Source organism: Trichosurus vulpecula, chromosome 7 (genome assembly GCF_011100635.1).
Source record: "Trichosurus vulpecula isolate mTriVul1 chromosome 7, mTriVul1.pri, whole genome shotgun sequence".
Taxonomy (NCBI): domain Eukaryota; kingdom Metazoa; phylum Chordata; class Mammalia; order Diprotodontia; family Phalangeridae; genus Trichosurus; species Trichosurus vulpecula.
Genome location: NC_050579.1, coordinates 12106915 through 12123731, shown reverse-complemented (window position 1 = coordinate 12123731; position 16817 = coordinate 12106915). Strand labels below are relative to the sequence as shown.

The window sequence follows — 16817 nt, the reverse complement described above, 5'->3', positions numbered from 1 at the left end:
GTTGACTTGGCTTGGTGTAAAGCAGGGACCAACTGAGCAGATTTTAACAGGGGAAAGAATCTGCCAGTGGGTGACAGGTTGACATGGAGGCTTACCTGTCTGCCAGTCCCAGAGCCCAGTTCATCCAGAGGCACATGCATCCCCACCTCTCCACTCCCCTAGTTAGATTCAAGCTCTATCATGCACAGGCACTGAAGTCCCTTTGGTACTGCCCACTTCTCTCTCTCTCTCCCTCTCTCTCTCTCTCTCTCTCACTCTCTCTCTGTCTGTCTCTCTGTCTCCCTCGTCTCTGTCTCTGTCTGTCTGTCTGTCTAGGATTGGCATGGTACATTTGAGGACGTCAGAGAAGGTGTCAAGTCTGGGATTGATGGAAGCCAAGCTAAGAAGAGATTGCTTGACTCTGGGAGAACACGGCTGTCATGCTGACCCTAAAGAGTCCCTGTGCACAGTGATCAGAATGCTTCAGATGGTAGCAGAACTTCAGGCTTTGGCAGCGGTGCCCTCCAGGGGGGTTCTCTACCTCTTTCTCCTCCTGCTCTACCTCCCCCTGGGCACCTCCTGCCCCCCAAATTGCCAGTGCTCAGATGGCAGTGGTCTGATGACTGTCCACTGTAGTTCAAAGAACCTCAAAGAAATCCCCAGGGACATACCCAAGGACACTGTATTCTTGAAGCTTGATGCCAACCAGCTCACCCAGATCCCAAGCCATGCATTCTCAGGCTTGACCCTCCTGCAGGAATTAGACCTATCCCAGAACACAATTGAGAAGCTGGATGCTGCGGCTTTTCAGGGTCTGTCAAGCGGCCTCAGGCTGCTGGACCTCTCCCACAATCATCTTCGGAGCCTTCCCAAGGAGGCACTGGGCAGGTTGAAAGCCAAGATTCGCTTGTCACATAACCCTTGGCATTGCGAATGCACCTTGCAGGAGGTCCTTTGGGAGCTGAAACTGGACCCTATGTCAGTTAATGAGATGGCCTGTCAGACATCTGTGCGGGAAGAAGCTGTAGGGAAGCCGCTGGTGCAAGTTCTTGACTCGGGAGCCAATTTCTGCAGCTCCCGCCACAAGACCACAGACATTGCCATGTTCATTACCATGTTTGGCTGGTTTGCCATGGTTATCACCTACATCATACACTACGTGCGGCAGAACCAGGAAGATGCCAGGAAGCACCTGGAGTACCTGAAGAACATGTCTCCTGGCACCCTGGCCATTGGCAGTGCTGCCAGCACAGCCCTGGAACTGTAGCAACCAGGGTCCCAGCCCTGCTGACTGTGCAGAGTTTTCCCATGAGCCTGGGCTGAGGGGACAACAGCCACATTGCCAGCAGGCTGCTCTTGATTTCACTGGGTTTTATTCTAAAGGTGCATTTGTCGGAAACACTCAAGCCCCTAATCATCCATGTCAGAGTAGAATCCCTGAAGAAAAAGAAGGTTAGTGAAGACCTCCCTGACGCCCATGGAGGAGCTGGAGCTGGCCAATATGTTCTGGGAGGAAGCTTACTTGGAGAACTCTCAGGGTGTGCTTCCAAAGCAAACCGTCTTTACTCATTCCTGGGCACCAGCTACCCAAAACTCAGGGCTCTTCTTGAGATTAAAGAGGAAAGGAAGCTGAGAGGCCTCTTGTGGCTGCTCCTCAGAGATCCAGAAGGAACTAGGGAGACCATCAAGTCCAACCCACCCATTTTACTGACCAGGAAAATGGGGTCTTTTTGTTCCTCCAGTCACACTCTTCTGTGCCTCACAGGTCCTGATTCCCATCTCCAGCAATGAGTGTGCCTTGTTTTTATTCACCAAAAGCCAAGAAGGCAAAGCTGTCATGCTCTGGACACTGCTGGTCAGTCTGCTCACCTGAGATGGGGCTGTGTCCCAGGGGAATGTGCTGTGCTGTGCTGCCTGACAGAGATCAGAGAGGTAGGGATGCAAGGTGCTGCTGGCCTGGGGGCTGTGCACCATGTGAAAGCCCATGGCCCAAGGTATGACATCTGCCCTGCAGCCATCCTGGCTCCCTCGTGGGCCTCCAGGGCACCATTATTAAAAGCAGCATGTGTCCCTGAGCACTCTTGGCTGATGGGTTGGGGGTGTGATGGTTATGGGGCTACAGGGAGGGAGAAAGACCACAAAGGGCCAGCCATTTGCCATATGTGGATTGGGGAATGGAGAGTGAACCAAAGTAGCCCTGAGAGGACACTCATTGGCTGTATGACAGTCTTTGGAACTTCCCATTTGGACGGCTGAAGTGGAAGGAGTCACCTTGACCATACGTAGATGTCACATGGACTTAGGATGACACCAAGACCAATGAATGAATCTGGGTAAGACCTGCTGACTCAGAGGATACAAAACACACAGGATGAATAAGGAAACATAACTATGTGTTATAATAAATCAAACTAATAACCAACCACCTACATCTTTCAAAGTGTGAACCAAAGAATCAAATCCAAGCCCAGCAGGAGGGAGGGCAGGCAGATAGGAGGGTAGGCAGGCAGGCAGCTAGGAGGGTGGGCAGATAGGTAGGTAAGCCAGTGTGTATTTTTCACTCACTTTCTTTGAACTTGGGGACCGCCACCCCTTTTTAAGAAATGTTAGTACCATCCCAAAGATGTCTGTTTGGCTCTGAGATTCACAGACAGCTTGGGAGAGAAGACAACAGACTGGCTTTGGGGGCAGGGTTCATATCCTGCCTGATGGTGTGACCCTGGGCAAGTCATTTACCTACTCATGGTGGATTGGAGTTCTGTTGCTTGTCCCAGGGAGTACATTTACATACACGTATGTCCACATTTGTGGACATACGTGTATGATGCATATCCTAGGAGTTTCCCATTCATAGGAATACAGTGGTGTCAGCAGCATACTGACTGTCTCAAGGGGGGGAGGTCTCCATGGTGGTGAACACTTGTGGGGATACTCACAGAGACCTAGGTGGGCATGTACAGAAGACATTGGCACTTGTGGTTATCATTATTTTTTATACAATTAAGTGGAGAAAACGAAGCTTTACTAAAAGTGACCAGAAGGAAGGAAGCAGCCCTCTTGGCTGCCCCAGCCGGTACTCTCTCAGTGTGCCCCTCAGCCACTAGCCTTCCTGGGGGTGTGAGAACCAGTGACTGGTGACTCTCTGGAGGGCTCAGCAGGGTCCAGAGGGAGCTGGGGCAGGCTCGGTCAGTAGGTGGGAAGCCTTTGGGAGCTCTCCCCACCCAGGCCCTGCTGGGGGCATTGAAGGGTCAGATTAACTTCTCTCTGTGGCCCAGGCTCCTTCCTTGGTCATCCTTGTCTGGTCAAGTGTATACAGAAGACTAGTGGCTCATGCCCAGGGTTAAGGATCTACAGTTCATGGGCGTGGGGAAGGGGGAGGATCTGGGTGTGACTTACCTTGGCTTTTAGCTCAGCCCTCCAGTTCTCCCTTTGGTCACTCGGGGCTCCCCTTCCCCCCACCCCCTGCCTTGCTCCTCTCCCAAACCTTTCTCTATCTAGAAAGTCAGGCCAGTAGTTTTTGTAACTAGGAGGGGATCTTTGGGCAGCACAGGATGGCAGGGGAGACTTGAGGACTGTGTTTGAGGACTGGGAAAAAGGGGCAGGGTACCCATGGGGCTGCTCTGCTCCTCTGGGGGAGGTCCCAACTTATGATCCAAGGAAACCCAGAGGCCAGGAAACCTCCTCTAGCCCTCCCCTGTTAACTTAACTATTGCCTGCCGGTCCATGTGGGCAGGAGACATGGCCTCCTGATTTCCAAAAACGTTTTATTGGTCACTTTGGCTTTTATATCATCTTCATTCCTCCAATACACCCTCCATTCCCCCACTCATCAAGCTTCCCTTTAAAATAAAAAGGAAAAAGGAAAGAGAAAAAGGGACCTCAGAAAAATTAACTGACCCATCAAATGAGTCTGACAGTGTACACAGCACTCCATGCCCAGAGTCCTTCCCCAACCCCATTATCTTGTCCTTGCAGATTTGTTCCACCTTTGAAGAGTCTAGGGTGGAAGGTGGGGTCACTGATCGAACAGGTCAGCCCCTCCCCCATGTTTCTGTGTTCCTGAGGCATGTTTGAAGATGGGCTATATACTTGAGCATTAAATTGGTGGGTATCCTGTATCTAATTTACTATGGGCATGCTGTCCTCTCTGATAGACTGGAAGCACTCTGAGGGCAGGAACCATTTCCTTTTTGTCTTTGTAACTATAGGGTCTCACCTGGAAAAGGAGATATGGAAATGTACCTCTTCCTGTTTGGCAGAAGTGGAGGCCTCTGGGTGTGGAGTATAGTTTTACAGCGTTCAGTTTCATTGGTCATTGCTCTGTCCATGTATACAGCTGTGGTTGTTGTGTAGACGGTCTGCCTGGGTCTGTTTATTTCACTCACGTCAGTTCATGTATGTAGAAGATGTCACTTGGCAGCTAAGTTAAGGAGGAGAAGAAACTAGGACAGGGTCAAGCACCCCAGTGGGGAAGCCAGGCCAGCCCATTAACAGCTTTAAAAAATAACATTTTATTTTCCCCCAGTTACATGTAAAGACAATTTTTAACATTCACTTTTTAAAAAATTTTAAGTTTCAAATTTTCTCTCTCCCTCCTTCAAATCCCCCCTACTTGAGACAGTAAGCAATTTGGTATAGGTTATACATGTTCAGTCATGCAAAACATATTACCATATTGGTCAGGTTGTGAAATAAGACACATACTCAAAGGAAAACACACATACACACACAAATAAAGAAAGTGAAAAATAGTCTGCTTTGATCTGCATTCAGACTCCATCAATTCTTTCTCTGGCGGTGGAGAGCATTTTTAATCATGAGTTTTTTGGAATTGTCTTGGGTCATTGTACTGTTGAGAATAGCAAAGTTATTAACAGCTGGTCATCATACAGTATTGCTGTTATTGTGTACAATGTTCTGGTTCTGCTTACTTCACTTTGCATCAGTTCATATAAGTCTTTCTGGGTTTTTCTGAAATCCACCTCCTCACCATTTCTTATTGCATAGTAACATTCCATTATAATCCTATACCACAACTTGTTCAGTCATTCCCCAGTTGATGGGTATTGCCTTGATTTCCAATTCTTTGCCCCTACAAAAAGAATATTTTTGTAAAGTAGGTCCTTTCCCAATTTTTTTTTCAAAATTTCTTTGAGATACAGACATAGTAGGGGTATTGCTGGGTCAACAGGTATGCACAGTTTTATAGCCCTTTGGGCATAGTTCCAAATTGCTCTCCAGAATGGTTGGATTTGTTCACAACTCCACCAACAGTGCACTAGTGTCCCTGTTTGCCCACATTCCCTCCAACATTTGTTATTTTTCTTTTCTGTCATATTAGTCAATCTGATAGGTGTGAGATGGTACCTCACAGTTGTTTTAATTTTTATTTCTCTAATCAGTAGTGATTTAAAGCATGTTTTTCATGTGACTATAGATAGCTTTGATTTCTTCATCTGAAAACTGCCTGCTCATATCCATTGATCATTTAGCAATGGGGGAATGATGTGTATTTTTACAAATTTGACTCAGTTCACTATATGTTTGGGAAATGAGGCCTTTATCAGAAACACTGTAGAAATTGTTTCCCAGCTTTCTGCTTTCTTTCTAAACTTAGTTGCATTGGTTTTTGTTTGTGCAAAACCTTTTTAATTTAATGTAACCAAAATTGTCCATTTTACATCTTATAATGCTCTCTACCTCTTGTTTAGTCATAAATTCTTCCCTTCTCCATACATCTGACAGGTAAACTATTCCTTACTCTCCTAACTTGCTTATGGTGTCACCCTTTATGTTTAAATCATGTATTAATTTTGATATTATCTTGGTATAGGGTGTGAGATGTTGGTCTATACCTAATTTCTGCCATACCGTTTTCTAGTTTTCCCAGCAGTTTTTATCAAATAGTAAGTTCTTGTTCCAAATTCTGGGGACTCTAGGTTTATCAAACACTGGGTTACTATGGTCACTTACTACAATGTCTTGTGTACCTAATCTATTCCACTGATCCACCATTCTCTTTCTTAGCCAGTACCAGATTGTTTTTATAATTACAGTTTTATAATATATTTTGAGATCTTGTATGGCTAGGCCACCCTCCTTCACATTTGTTTTCATTAATTTCCTTGATATTCTTGACCTTTTGTTCTTCCAGATGAATTTTGTTATTACTTTTTAGTTTTATAAAATGATTTTTAGTAGTTTGATTGGTATGGCACTGAATAAGTAATTTATTTAAAATTATTACTTTTATTATATTGGCTCTGCCTGCCCATGAGCAATTGATATTTTTCCAGGTGTTTAGATCTGACTTTGTGTGAAAAGTAGGTTGTAACTGTGTTTATATAGTTCCTTGGTTTGTCTTGGCAGGTAGATGTCTTATATTGTCTACAGTTACTTTAAGTGGAATTTCTCTTTCTATCTCTTACTGCTGGGCTTTGTTGGTAATATGCACAAATGCTGATGATTTGTGTGGGTTTATTTTATATCCTGCAAACTTGTTAAAGTTGTTAATTATTGCAACTAGTTTTTTAGTTGATTCTCTAGGATTCTCATATTATCTGCGAAGAGGAATAGTTTTATTTCCTCATTGCCTATTCTAATTCCTTCTATTTATTTATCTTCTCTTATTGCTAAAGCTAACATTTCTAGCACAATATTGAATGATAGTGGTGATAATGGGCATCTTTGCTTCACCTCTAATGTTATTGGGAAGACTTCTAGTTTATCCCCATTACAGATAATGCTGGTTGATGGTTTTAGGAAAAATATTAGTTATCATTTTAGAGTAAGTTCCATTTATTCCTATGCTCTCTAGTGTTTTTCATAGGAATGGGTGTTATATTTTGCATCTATTGAGATGATCATATTATTTCTGTAGTTTTGTTATTGATATGATCAATTATGCTGAGAGTTTTCCTAATATTGAACCACCCCTGTATTCCCAGTTCTAAATCCTACCTGGTCATAGTGTATGATCCTTGTGATATATTGCTATGACCTACTCAGTAATATTTTATTTAAAAATTTTCATCAATATTCATTAGGGAAATTGATCTATAGTTTTCATTCTCTCTTTTGGCTCTTCCTGGTTTAGGTATCAGCACCATATTTGTGGCATAAAAGGAATTTGGTAGGACTCCTTCTTTGCCTCTTTTTCCAAATAGTTTCTATAGCATTGAAATTAATTGTTCTTTAAATGTTTGGTAGAATTCACTTGTAAATGCACCAGGCTCTGAGGATTTTTTCTTAGGGAGTTCATTGATGGATTGTTCATTTTCTTTTTCTAACATAGGGTTATTTATTCTATTTCCTCTTCTGTTAATCTGGGCAATTTATATTTTCATAAATATTCATCCATTTCACTTAGGTGATCAGATTTGTTGGCACACTATTAGGCAAAATATCTCCTAATTATTGCTTTAATTTTCTCTTTGTTAGTGGTGACTCCACCCTTTTCATTTTTTATACTGTTAATTTGGTTTTCTTCCTTAAAAAACAAATTAACCAATAATTTGTCTATTTTATTGGGTTTTTTCATAAAACCAGCTCCTAGTTTTATTTATTAGTTCAATGGTTTTCCTATTTTCAATTTTATTAACCGTCACCTTTGATTTTCAGGATTTCCAATTTGGTGTTTGTTTGGGGATTTTTAATTTGTTCTTTTTTCTAGTTTCTTTTTGTTACATGCCAAATTCACTGATCTGCTCTTTCTCTGTTTTAGTGATGTAAGCATTTAGAGATATAAATTTTCTTCTAAGTACTGCTTTGGCTGCATCCCATAAATTCCAGTATGTTTTTTCATTGTTGTCATTCTCTTTAATAAAATTATTGATTGTTTCTATGATTTCTTCTTTGACCCACTCATTCTTTAGGATTAGATAATTTAATTTCCAATTAATTTTAATCTATCTTCCATTGGCCTTTATTAAATGTAATATATTGCATCATGGTCTGAAAAGGAAGCATTTAACATTTCTGGTTTTCTGCTTTTGATTGTGAAATTTTGCTAAGAAAAAGGTATATTCCTTTCTTTCCCTATTTAGTTTTCTCCAGAGCTCTATCATATCTAACTTTTCTAAAATTCTATTCACCTCCTTAACTTGTTTCTTGTTTATTTTGTGGTTTGATTTATCTAGTTCTGAGAGGGAAAAGTTGAGGTCCCCCATTAGTACAGTTTTACTATTTTCTTTTGTAACTCATTTAATCTCTCTGTTAAAAATTTGGATGCTATACCATTTGGTGCGTATGTTTAGTATCGATATTACTTCATTGTCTATGGCGGCTTTTAGCAAGATATAGTTTCCTTCCTTATCTCTTTTAATTAGATCTCATTTTGCCTTTACCTTGTCTGAAATGAGGATTGCTACCTCTGCCCTTTTTTTTTTACTTCAGTTGAAGCATAATATATTGTGTTCCTGTCTTTTACCTTTACTCCATGTATCTCTCTGTGCTTCAAATGTGTTCCTTGTAAACAACATATTGTAAGGTTCTGGTTTTTAATCCCCTTTGCTATCCATTTTATGGGAAAGTTCATCCCATTCACATTCACAGTTATGATTACTAACTGTACTTTTCTGCATCCTATTTTTGGCATTTATACTTTTCTCTCTCCCTTTTCACCCTGTCCATCCTCTTTGGTGTTTTTTTTTTTCTGATCACTGCCTCCCTCAATCTGTTGTCCTTTTGATCAGCCCCCAATCTTATCCCCCTCCCTCTTATTTCCCTATAGGGTAAGATGGATGTTTATACCCATCTGAGTGTGTATGTGATACCCTTTCTGAGCTAAATCTGATGAGAGTAAAATTCAAGTGATGCTCACCCCATACCTTCTTTCCCTCCACTGTAATAGGTCTTTCACACCTCTTCATGTGAGATAACCCACCCCCCCCATTCTACCTTCCCCTTCCCTCTTCTGTCAGTGCAATCCTCTTTCTCATTTTTTAATATCGTCTCATCAAAGTCAACCTGTACCCACACCCTCTGTTTATAGATACTCTTTCTAACTGTCCAAATAGTGATACAGTTCTTAAGAGTTACAATTATCATCTTGTCTTGTAGGGATGTAAATAGTTTAACTCTATTGAATAACTTATGTTTTCTCTTTGCTGCTTGATTTTTTATGTTTCTCTTGAATATTGTGTTTGAAAATTGAATTTTCTATTTTGCTCTGGTCTTTTCATCAGGAATGTTTGAAATTCCTTTGTTTCATTGAATATTCACTTTTCTCCTGAAAGATCATGCTCAGTTTTGCTTGGTAGTTGATTCTTGGTTGTAGTACAAGCTCCTTTCCCTTCCAGAATATCATGTTCCAAGCTCTCTGATTCTTTAGTGTAGGAGCTGCTGGGGTCTGTGTAATCCTGCCTGTGGATCCTTAATATTTGAATTATTTCTTTCTAGCTGCTTACAGTATTTTCTCTTCCACCTGAGAGTTCTGGAATTTGTCTATAATATTCCTGAGGGTTTTCATTTTGAGATCTCTTTCAGGAGGTGATTGATAGATTCTTTTCAATTACTATTTTACCCTCTGGTTCTAGGATATCAAGGCAGTTTTCCTTGACAATTTCTTGAAAGTTGCTGTCCAAGCTCTTTTTTTGATCATGGCTTTCAAATAGTCCAATAAATCTTAAATTGTCTCTTCTGAATCTATTTTCCAGGTCAGTTGTTTTTCCAATGAGATATTTCACATTTTCTTCTTTTTTTCATTCTTTTGATTTTATTTGACTGATTCTTGATGTCTTGGAGTCATTAGCCTCCATTCGTACAATTCTAATTTTTAATGAATTATTATCTTCAGTTAGCTTTTTTATCTCCTTTTCCAGTTAGCCAATTCTACTTAAGAAGTTCTTTTCCTCAGTGGATTTTTGTACCTCCTTTTCAATTTGGCCAATTCTGTTTTTTAAGAAGTAGCTTTCTTCAGTGAATTTTTGTATATCTTTCCCCATTTTTTTTTTTGCTTCCTTTACCAAGCTGTGGACTCTTTTTTCATGATTCCCTTGCATGACTTTGATTTTTTTCCAATTTTTCTTTTACCTCTCTTACTTGATTTTTAAAATCCCTTTTGAGCTCTTCTAGGAGTTCTTTTTGGGCCTGAGACCAATTCATATTTCTCTTTGAGGTTTCATGTGTGGAGTTTTGACATCGTTGTCCTCTTTTGAGTTTGTGTTTTGAGCTTCCCTGTTGTCATGGTAGCTTTCTATGGTCAGGGGTTTTTTCTTTTCTTTTCTTCTCCTTTTTTTGCTCATTTCCAGCCTATTTTGCAACTTCTAAAGCTGGGCTGTGCTTCTGAGGTACAGGGGGCACTATTCCAAGCTTCATGTGCTGGGGGCCAGGGGCCTGGCCACTGGCCTGTTGTGCTAGGTCCACTGGGCTTGGGAGCTTGCCTGCTGCACCAGAGTTGCCAGGCCTTGGTTGTTGATCTGTGCTGGGGCTAGGGGCCTCCCGCTGGCTTGCCTGGACACCTCTTGTGCTGGGATGCACTCCCCTTTTACCTGAGTGAAACAGATCTTTCCTGCAGTCCTTCTAAGTCATATTGGGTGGAGGGGAGCTGGCACTTTTGGACAGGAAGGGCCTTCCTTCCCAGGGCCCTCAGGCCTCACCAGGCGAGAGACCTCCTGACCTTAGAGGCCTGCCCTTCCTTTCCCCCACATGGGGCCAGGCAGGGCTAGCCTTTCCTTCCCAAAGAGGTCACCTTGTGCTATTGAGACATGAAATCACACAGCACTGATGTGAACATGTGTGCCCCTGTAGACATACATACCCAGGCAGTGAGGACTTGGGCTGTTGGCCAGCCTTGGGGGCCTGAGCAGTCTGAGTCACTGAAGGCTCTGTGAGTGAGTTGGTATAGCTTAGTTTCCTTCCCATGACTCAGCAGGCCACTGGTGCAGCAAAGACTCAGAGCTGTCCCTATGTCTATGGATGGATCGCCTGGGGGGCTGAGACTAGGAGGGAGAGGAGAGGCCCTGCCTGGGGCAGCTCTGGGGCTTCTATCTGAGCAGGATGGCTAGTCTGCCTGTAGCTTGCCCAGACCTGGATGTTGAAGGGGGCTGAGCCAAGGAACCTCTCTTCCAGTGAGCGCTAACGCCCCCTCCCATCCCACTGCTGAGGCCTGGACATCTGAGGGCAGTTTCACTGATGGGGATATGGGGAGGTCTCACATGAGCTTTTCTTAAAAGAAGAAACAACCACACACTCACATGCATGCCCGAACACTCATCCTCACCAATAGGCATGCACTCACATGCACACGCTCATTGGGCAGCACTGACAGGACATGGTTCATTAGTCCAAAAACCACCTGGAGAGAAGGTGGCAATGTTGGAGAAGGGCATGGACTTCCCAGGTGGGGATGGCGCGGGGCCATCCTAGACTGGGGGGCAAGATGCCAGGCAGGGTAGGATGGTAAGGGAGTGGGCTGAGGCCCCAGTGAGTGACTGGCTTCAAGAGGGGAGCCTCAGACAACCAGGTTGCAAGGATAGTTGGCCATGAGGTACAAGGAGTGCAGGACTTAGGGGTAGCTGGGTGTATCCTGCCAAAGGAGAGCTTAGCTTTATTCTTCTTGGTCCCAGCAGGTAGGACTACAAGTAAGGGGGCAGAATTAGGTTGATGTCAATCAGAACTTTATTCCATTGAGAGCTGACCCCAAATGGAAGGGCCTGTCTGGGAGGTGATGAGTTTCCTGTCACTGGAGTTCTCCATGCAGAGATTGGAGGCTCCTCTGACTGGGATGTTGCCCAGGGGAGTTCCTGTTGGGCCAAAAAGCTCTGAGGCCTCTCAGGTGATTCTGGGATTCTATCCCACAGCCCCTCTTCCTAGTTGCTCCAGGGGGCTTAGCCACAAGGGGATAGTCATTTCAGTCTGGAGGTGGGGGTTGACCCATTTTGTTGCTGTAGCCTGGGCAAAAGAGGCCTTGCTTGGGGTCAAGGCAGGGAAGAGGAGGTACACTGCCAATCACGGCTGGGCTCAGTGCCTCTGGGAATCAGGGCTGCAGCCTCCAGCTCATCTCCTGCTCTAGCAGAAATGCTGACCTGCTTGTGGGCATCTGTAACTAGGCAACAGCAGCTCCCAGCCTAGCAGAGGAGGGCCCTGCTGGCAGGCCAGAGAACATCTGGCCAGACAAGCTGTCACTGGGGCCCCTTTCATTTCAGCTGACAAGGTGAGTGGCAGGTCCTTGGGATGGGGAAGGGGAGGGAACGACCCACTGCACAGCAAGGTATGGCTCTGATCAGGGCCCAGTTTCCTTACTGGGAAGAATGTTCAATTGGAGGGCAAAGTGGGCAGAGGCTGGTGCCTCTCTCCTCACAGGGCAGCAGGAGAACAGAGGCTGACTCAAGAGGCTGAACGAAGACTCAGCGGGCAGTCAGGAGACTCTGCTCTCACCTTGCTTGGCCTCAGATACTGCAACTGTGAAATGAGAGCGTCAGCAGAAACAGCTCCAATGTGGCATGACAAGCTACCTCCTGTGCCTCAGTGTTTTCATCTGTGAGGTGGGGATAACTCATGTCCCACCTCCCACACCAGTTGGGAGTTCCCACAAGATGATGTTCTCCATGAGGATCAGAGATCTTGTCTGTGAAGCTCATTGTGAGCTAAAGAGCTACTTTTCCTTCTTTTTAATTAAAGATTATGTAAATGGCAGCCAGGCATGAGCAGTAGCCACCAGGCTGGGCCAGATTAATCCCTCTTCCACAGAATAGCCCCCTTTGTTTCTGTCTCTGTCCCTCTGTCTCTGTCTCCCTCCCTCCCACTCCCTGGCTCCCCATAACCCAGCTCTTTCAAGCTCTCCTAAGTTCTTTCTCCCCATCCTTCCCATCCAGCCCCCTCCCTCTGCTCACATGGGCATCACCCTAGTTCTGACCCTCATTATCTTTTACCTGATTGATTGTAATAACCCTCTACTTAATCTCTTTGCCTCAGTCTTTCCTGAGCACACAGCTGTCAAAGTGCTTTTCCTAAAGGGACTTTGGACTTGGTCATGCCATCCCCCTACCCCTCCCCAAGCTCCCCTGTTCCCTTGAGGACCCATTACAAGCTCCCTAGCTTGACATTTCAAGCCCTTTACACTCTGGCCTCATCCTTCCTCCCCAGACTTATTTCAGGTCATCCCTCTTCACACATTCCCACTCCAGGCAGACTGAAATACCAGCCACTCCTCAGGGTAAATCTGGCACCATAGTCAGCACCTTTGCCCCAGGTGGCCCCAGAGGGACAGAACTCAGACTTATCCCCCTTCACACATTCGAGATCCAGGCAGACTAGTTACTCCTCAGCTACAGCAAGCTATCTGCCACCAAGGTCAGCGCCTTTGCCCCAGGTGGCCCCAGAGGGCCAGAACTCATCCCTTCTCCTCTTCTTCTCCCATTAGATTCCTCAGCTTCCTGCAAGGCTCAGCTCAGGTGCCCCCTCCTGGGGGAAACCAGTGCTGATCCCCCCAAGGGCATGGCTTTTTCCTCATTGTATCTTATATGCACTTACCTGCTTGTATTGGGATCAGAGCGTTAAAAGTGGCAAGCACTTTAGAAGTGAGTGGGCATAACCCTCTCATTCTACAGGTGAGGAAACTGAGACCTAGAAATGGAGATGAGTAAGGTCCAGTGGGGTGTCAGTGTGCCTTGCCCTTAGTATGCGCTTGAGTTCTAGCCTCTCTGGGGCTGAATTTCCTTATCTCTAAAATGAGGGAGTGGATTAGATGCCTCTGGGCTGCCTTCCCACTCTGGATCTGAATTAAAGGAGAAAACTGGTGTCCAGAGAAGTAAGTGACCAGTCCCTGAGTAGGTAGGCCTTCAGACTCTAGGCTCACCTCCCTGCCCCCCAGTGCCCTGACATTCCAAGGAGGTTGAGCTTGGAGCCAGTGGGGTGTTTGCTCAGGGACATATGTGTCCAGAGGCCTGCTTGTGTGGGATAGGCTTCAGGACAAGAATCCTCACTGTCCCTGCCTGCACCTGTCAGGGCAGCCTGGGCTCTCTTCCTTCTTGTCTGCCTGGTGACCCCTAAAATGCTGTTTGCTTTTGTTCAGTATAAAGAGCACAATTCAAGTCAGTGTTTTTCTGAGTTGGGTGCCTGGGCCAGGTCCAGCAGCCCAGCTATCAGACACATGTGAAGCTCCTCAGACATCCTCTGCCCTCCTCAGACCCGACCTCCTTGGGATGGATGCTGTCTCCATTAATCTTCTCTCCCTCAGGCAATCACCGCAATTCCCCCAGGCTGTCACTGTCCAGGTTGAAGGGAGTGTGTGTGTGTGTGTGTGTGTGTGTGTGTGTGTGGGGTGAGTGTATGTGTTGTGTGTGCATATGTGCAGGCACGTGGTGTGTATATGTATGGTATGTGTGGTGTGTGTGTATGTGTGTGTGTGGCATGCGTACGTATGGTGTGTGTATGTGGTGTGTGTATATATGTGCAATGTGTTTGGCATTGGGGTTTCCATTACTGCCACTCCCAGGACCCCAATATCAACCAACCAGATGATAGCAATTAGTGTTTACAAAAGCACATTTACTGAGAAGGCCTAACAAGAACAGTAGTTAGAAACAATCCTCCAAACCAAGGACATGCTCTCCTCTAGAGCACACAAGGTTCCTGGGGAGGAGAAGTTCAAACTTAGTAGATAATACACTTGACAAGGCATACCTCCTACTTCCTGGCCCCAGAAGTACTTTTTTCCCTTTGTAAAGACCTTATGAGGTTAGCCTTTCAACAATTCCCATGAATCCAGGCATATGGGCCCATTTTACTGTTGAGGAAATTGAGGCACGAAGAGGTTAGGTGACTTCCCCAGGGTCATACTGCTAGTACAGTGTCTAAGGCTGGATTTGAACTTAGGTCTTCTTGACTCTAGGACCAGACTTCTATCCATTATGCCACCTCGATGCCTCTGGGACCAGAAGACGTGTCAAGGAGCCTAGGCACGATGATCTTCATGCCATTATAGGAGAGGGGAAGTCAAGGTGGCTTTGGACACCTGGGTCCATCTTCACCACAAAATCAAGGCAGACTGGCCAGCAGGGCTGCTCCAGGTGCTGCCTTGGGAAGGGTGTCATTGGTTCCCTGGCCCTGAAGTCTCAGGCAGTGCGGATCTAACGAGCATGGGTCCCAGGAAAGGGAGTAGACTGAAGGGAGTGGGCCCCAGGCAGGAGGACAGGATATGGCTAGGATCCCGGTAGCTTGTTGGAAAGAAAACAGTGAGTCTAGGAAAGACTCTGCTTACACCAAGGAATCCAGGATTCTAAGGAGTCTGAGAAATTAAGATCATACCAGTCAATGGAAAGTCCTTTTTTTCACCAGTGAATTCTTTCAGAGCACTTCACTCTCACACCTGAAAATCTTAGCCTGTAATCATGGCTTCAGACAACTTCATTCATTCATTCACTGATTCATTCATGCCTTTACTGAGTACCTTCTGTGTTCCAGGCACTGTGCTAGGTCCTGGGAACAGGAATACAAAAATCAAACTGTCCCTGCCCTGGGGCAGCTTATATCCTACCAACCCATTCAGTAGTCTTCCAAACCTGTTTCCCCCTCAGTCATCCTCTAGAATCCTGTGGCCATATTTCCAGTAAATCATTGGACATCTCCACTGACTATTCAGCAAGAGCCTTAAACATGCCACAACTTAGAGGTTTTTCCTACCCTCTCTCTTAAAGCCTGACTCAGTTCGCAACCTTCTCATTTCCAAGAGTGGATGGACTTACTGGAGGCCAGTGCAGAGAGAGAAGAATGGAGAGCAAAAGATGGAGCCTTGATTGGAGAGTAAAAAGGAAGACTTCCAAGACTGGATCTGGAGTCTGAGGAAGCCGGTTCAAATCCCACCCAAGGTCGCTATGTGACCTTGACCAAGTCACTTGCCCCTACTGGGGCTCAGTTTCTTCATCTGTTAAATAAAGAGGCTGGACCCAATGATCTCTAAGGTCCTGTCTAGCCCTAAATCTATGGATATATGTGTGTATGTGTATGTATGTATGTATGCATGTATGTGTGTTTGTATAATGGCATCGCTATTCTTGCTGTCTACAGAGCCTGAACCCTGGAATCTTTCTCTCCTGTTCCTCCTCTGACAGCCCCTATGTGCCACCAGGACTCGGGAGCCTGTCAACAGTAGGAGATGCCACATGGTCTCTCCTAAACATCTGTAGCTACTCCTCCTCTGGACCTTTTCTGATCTTCTCTATCTCTGTTTAGGGCACAATCACTTTCTTTATCTCCGGTTCCCCACTCTCCCTCACCGCCCACATGGCTAGATCTTGTAGCTACCTTCATGGTAGCTCTTAGATCTGTCTCCCCAGCCTAGTGCAGACCCTCCTTGCTGGTCACCCAGAAGATGCCAGCACCCTCCCAGCTGCCTCCTCGCTGTCCATCCTCCCCCTGCTGTCAAAGAGTTTATTAAAGGGCAGGTCTGACAATTTCATCCCACCCCGCAACTCAATAAACTCCAGCCGCTCCCTTGGACCTTTAGGAAATGGCAAACCCTTCTGGTGTCTTTGCCAAGAAAACTCCAAATGGGGTCTCAAAGAGTGGGCACAATTGAAAATTATTGAGCAACAACAAAAACTCTTCTATTTGGCTTTTAAACAAGGTCCTTGCCACTTGTCCTCTAGCTGCCTTTCTAGACTCCCCTCCCTACCCCTTTCCCCCCTCCCCCTCCCTTCCTCCTTCCCCTCCGAATTTTCCTTTCTCCTCCCCCTCCCCTCCCCCTCTCCTCCCCTAAGTCTTTGGTCCAGCCAAACTGGCCTCTCTCTCTTTCTCCCTCCCATCTTATTTCTTCCTCACCTTTGCCTTGTAGAGTCCCTCAGGACAGTCACCAGTTTCTACATAGAGTCTTTCCTGATGCCCCCAACTGTATGGGC

The 16817-nt window shown here is 45.3% G+C and overlaps 1 protein-coding gene across 1 annotated transcript; it reads left to right on the top strand.

Moving 5' to 3' along the window:
- Positions 1–367: 367 nt before the first annotated feature.
- LRRC3 (leucine rich repeat containing 3) lies at positions 368–1246 on the top strand. Its single transcript, XM_036766116.1, has one exon. The coding sequence runs from the start codon at positions 368–370 to the stop codon at positions 1244–1246; it is 879 nt and encodes a 292-aa protein (XP_036622011.1).
- Positions 1247–16817: the final 15571 nt, after the last annotated feature.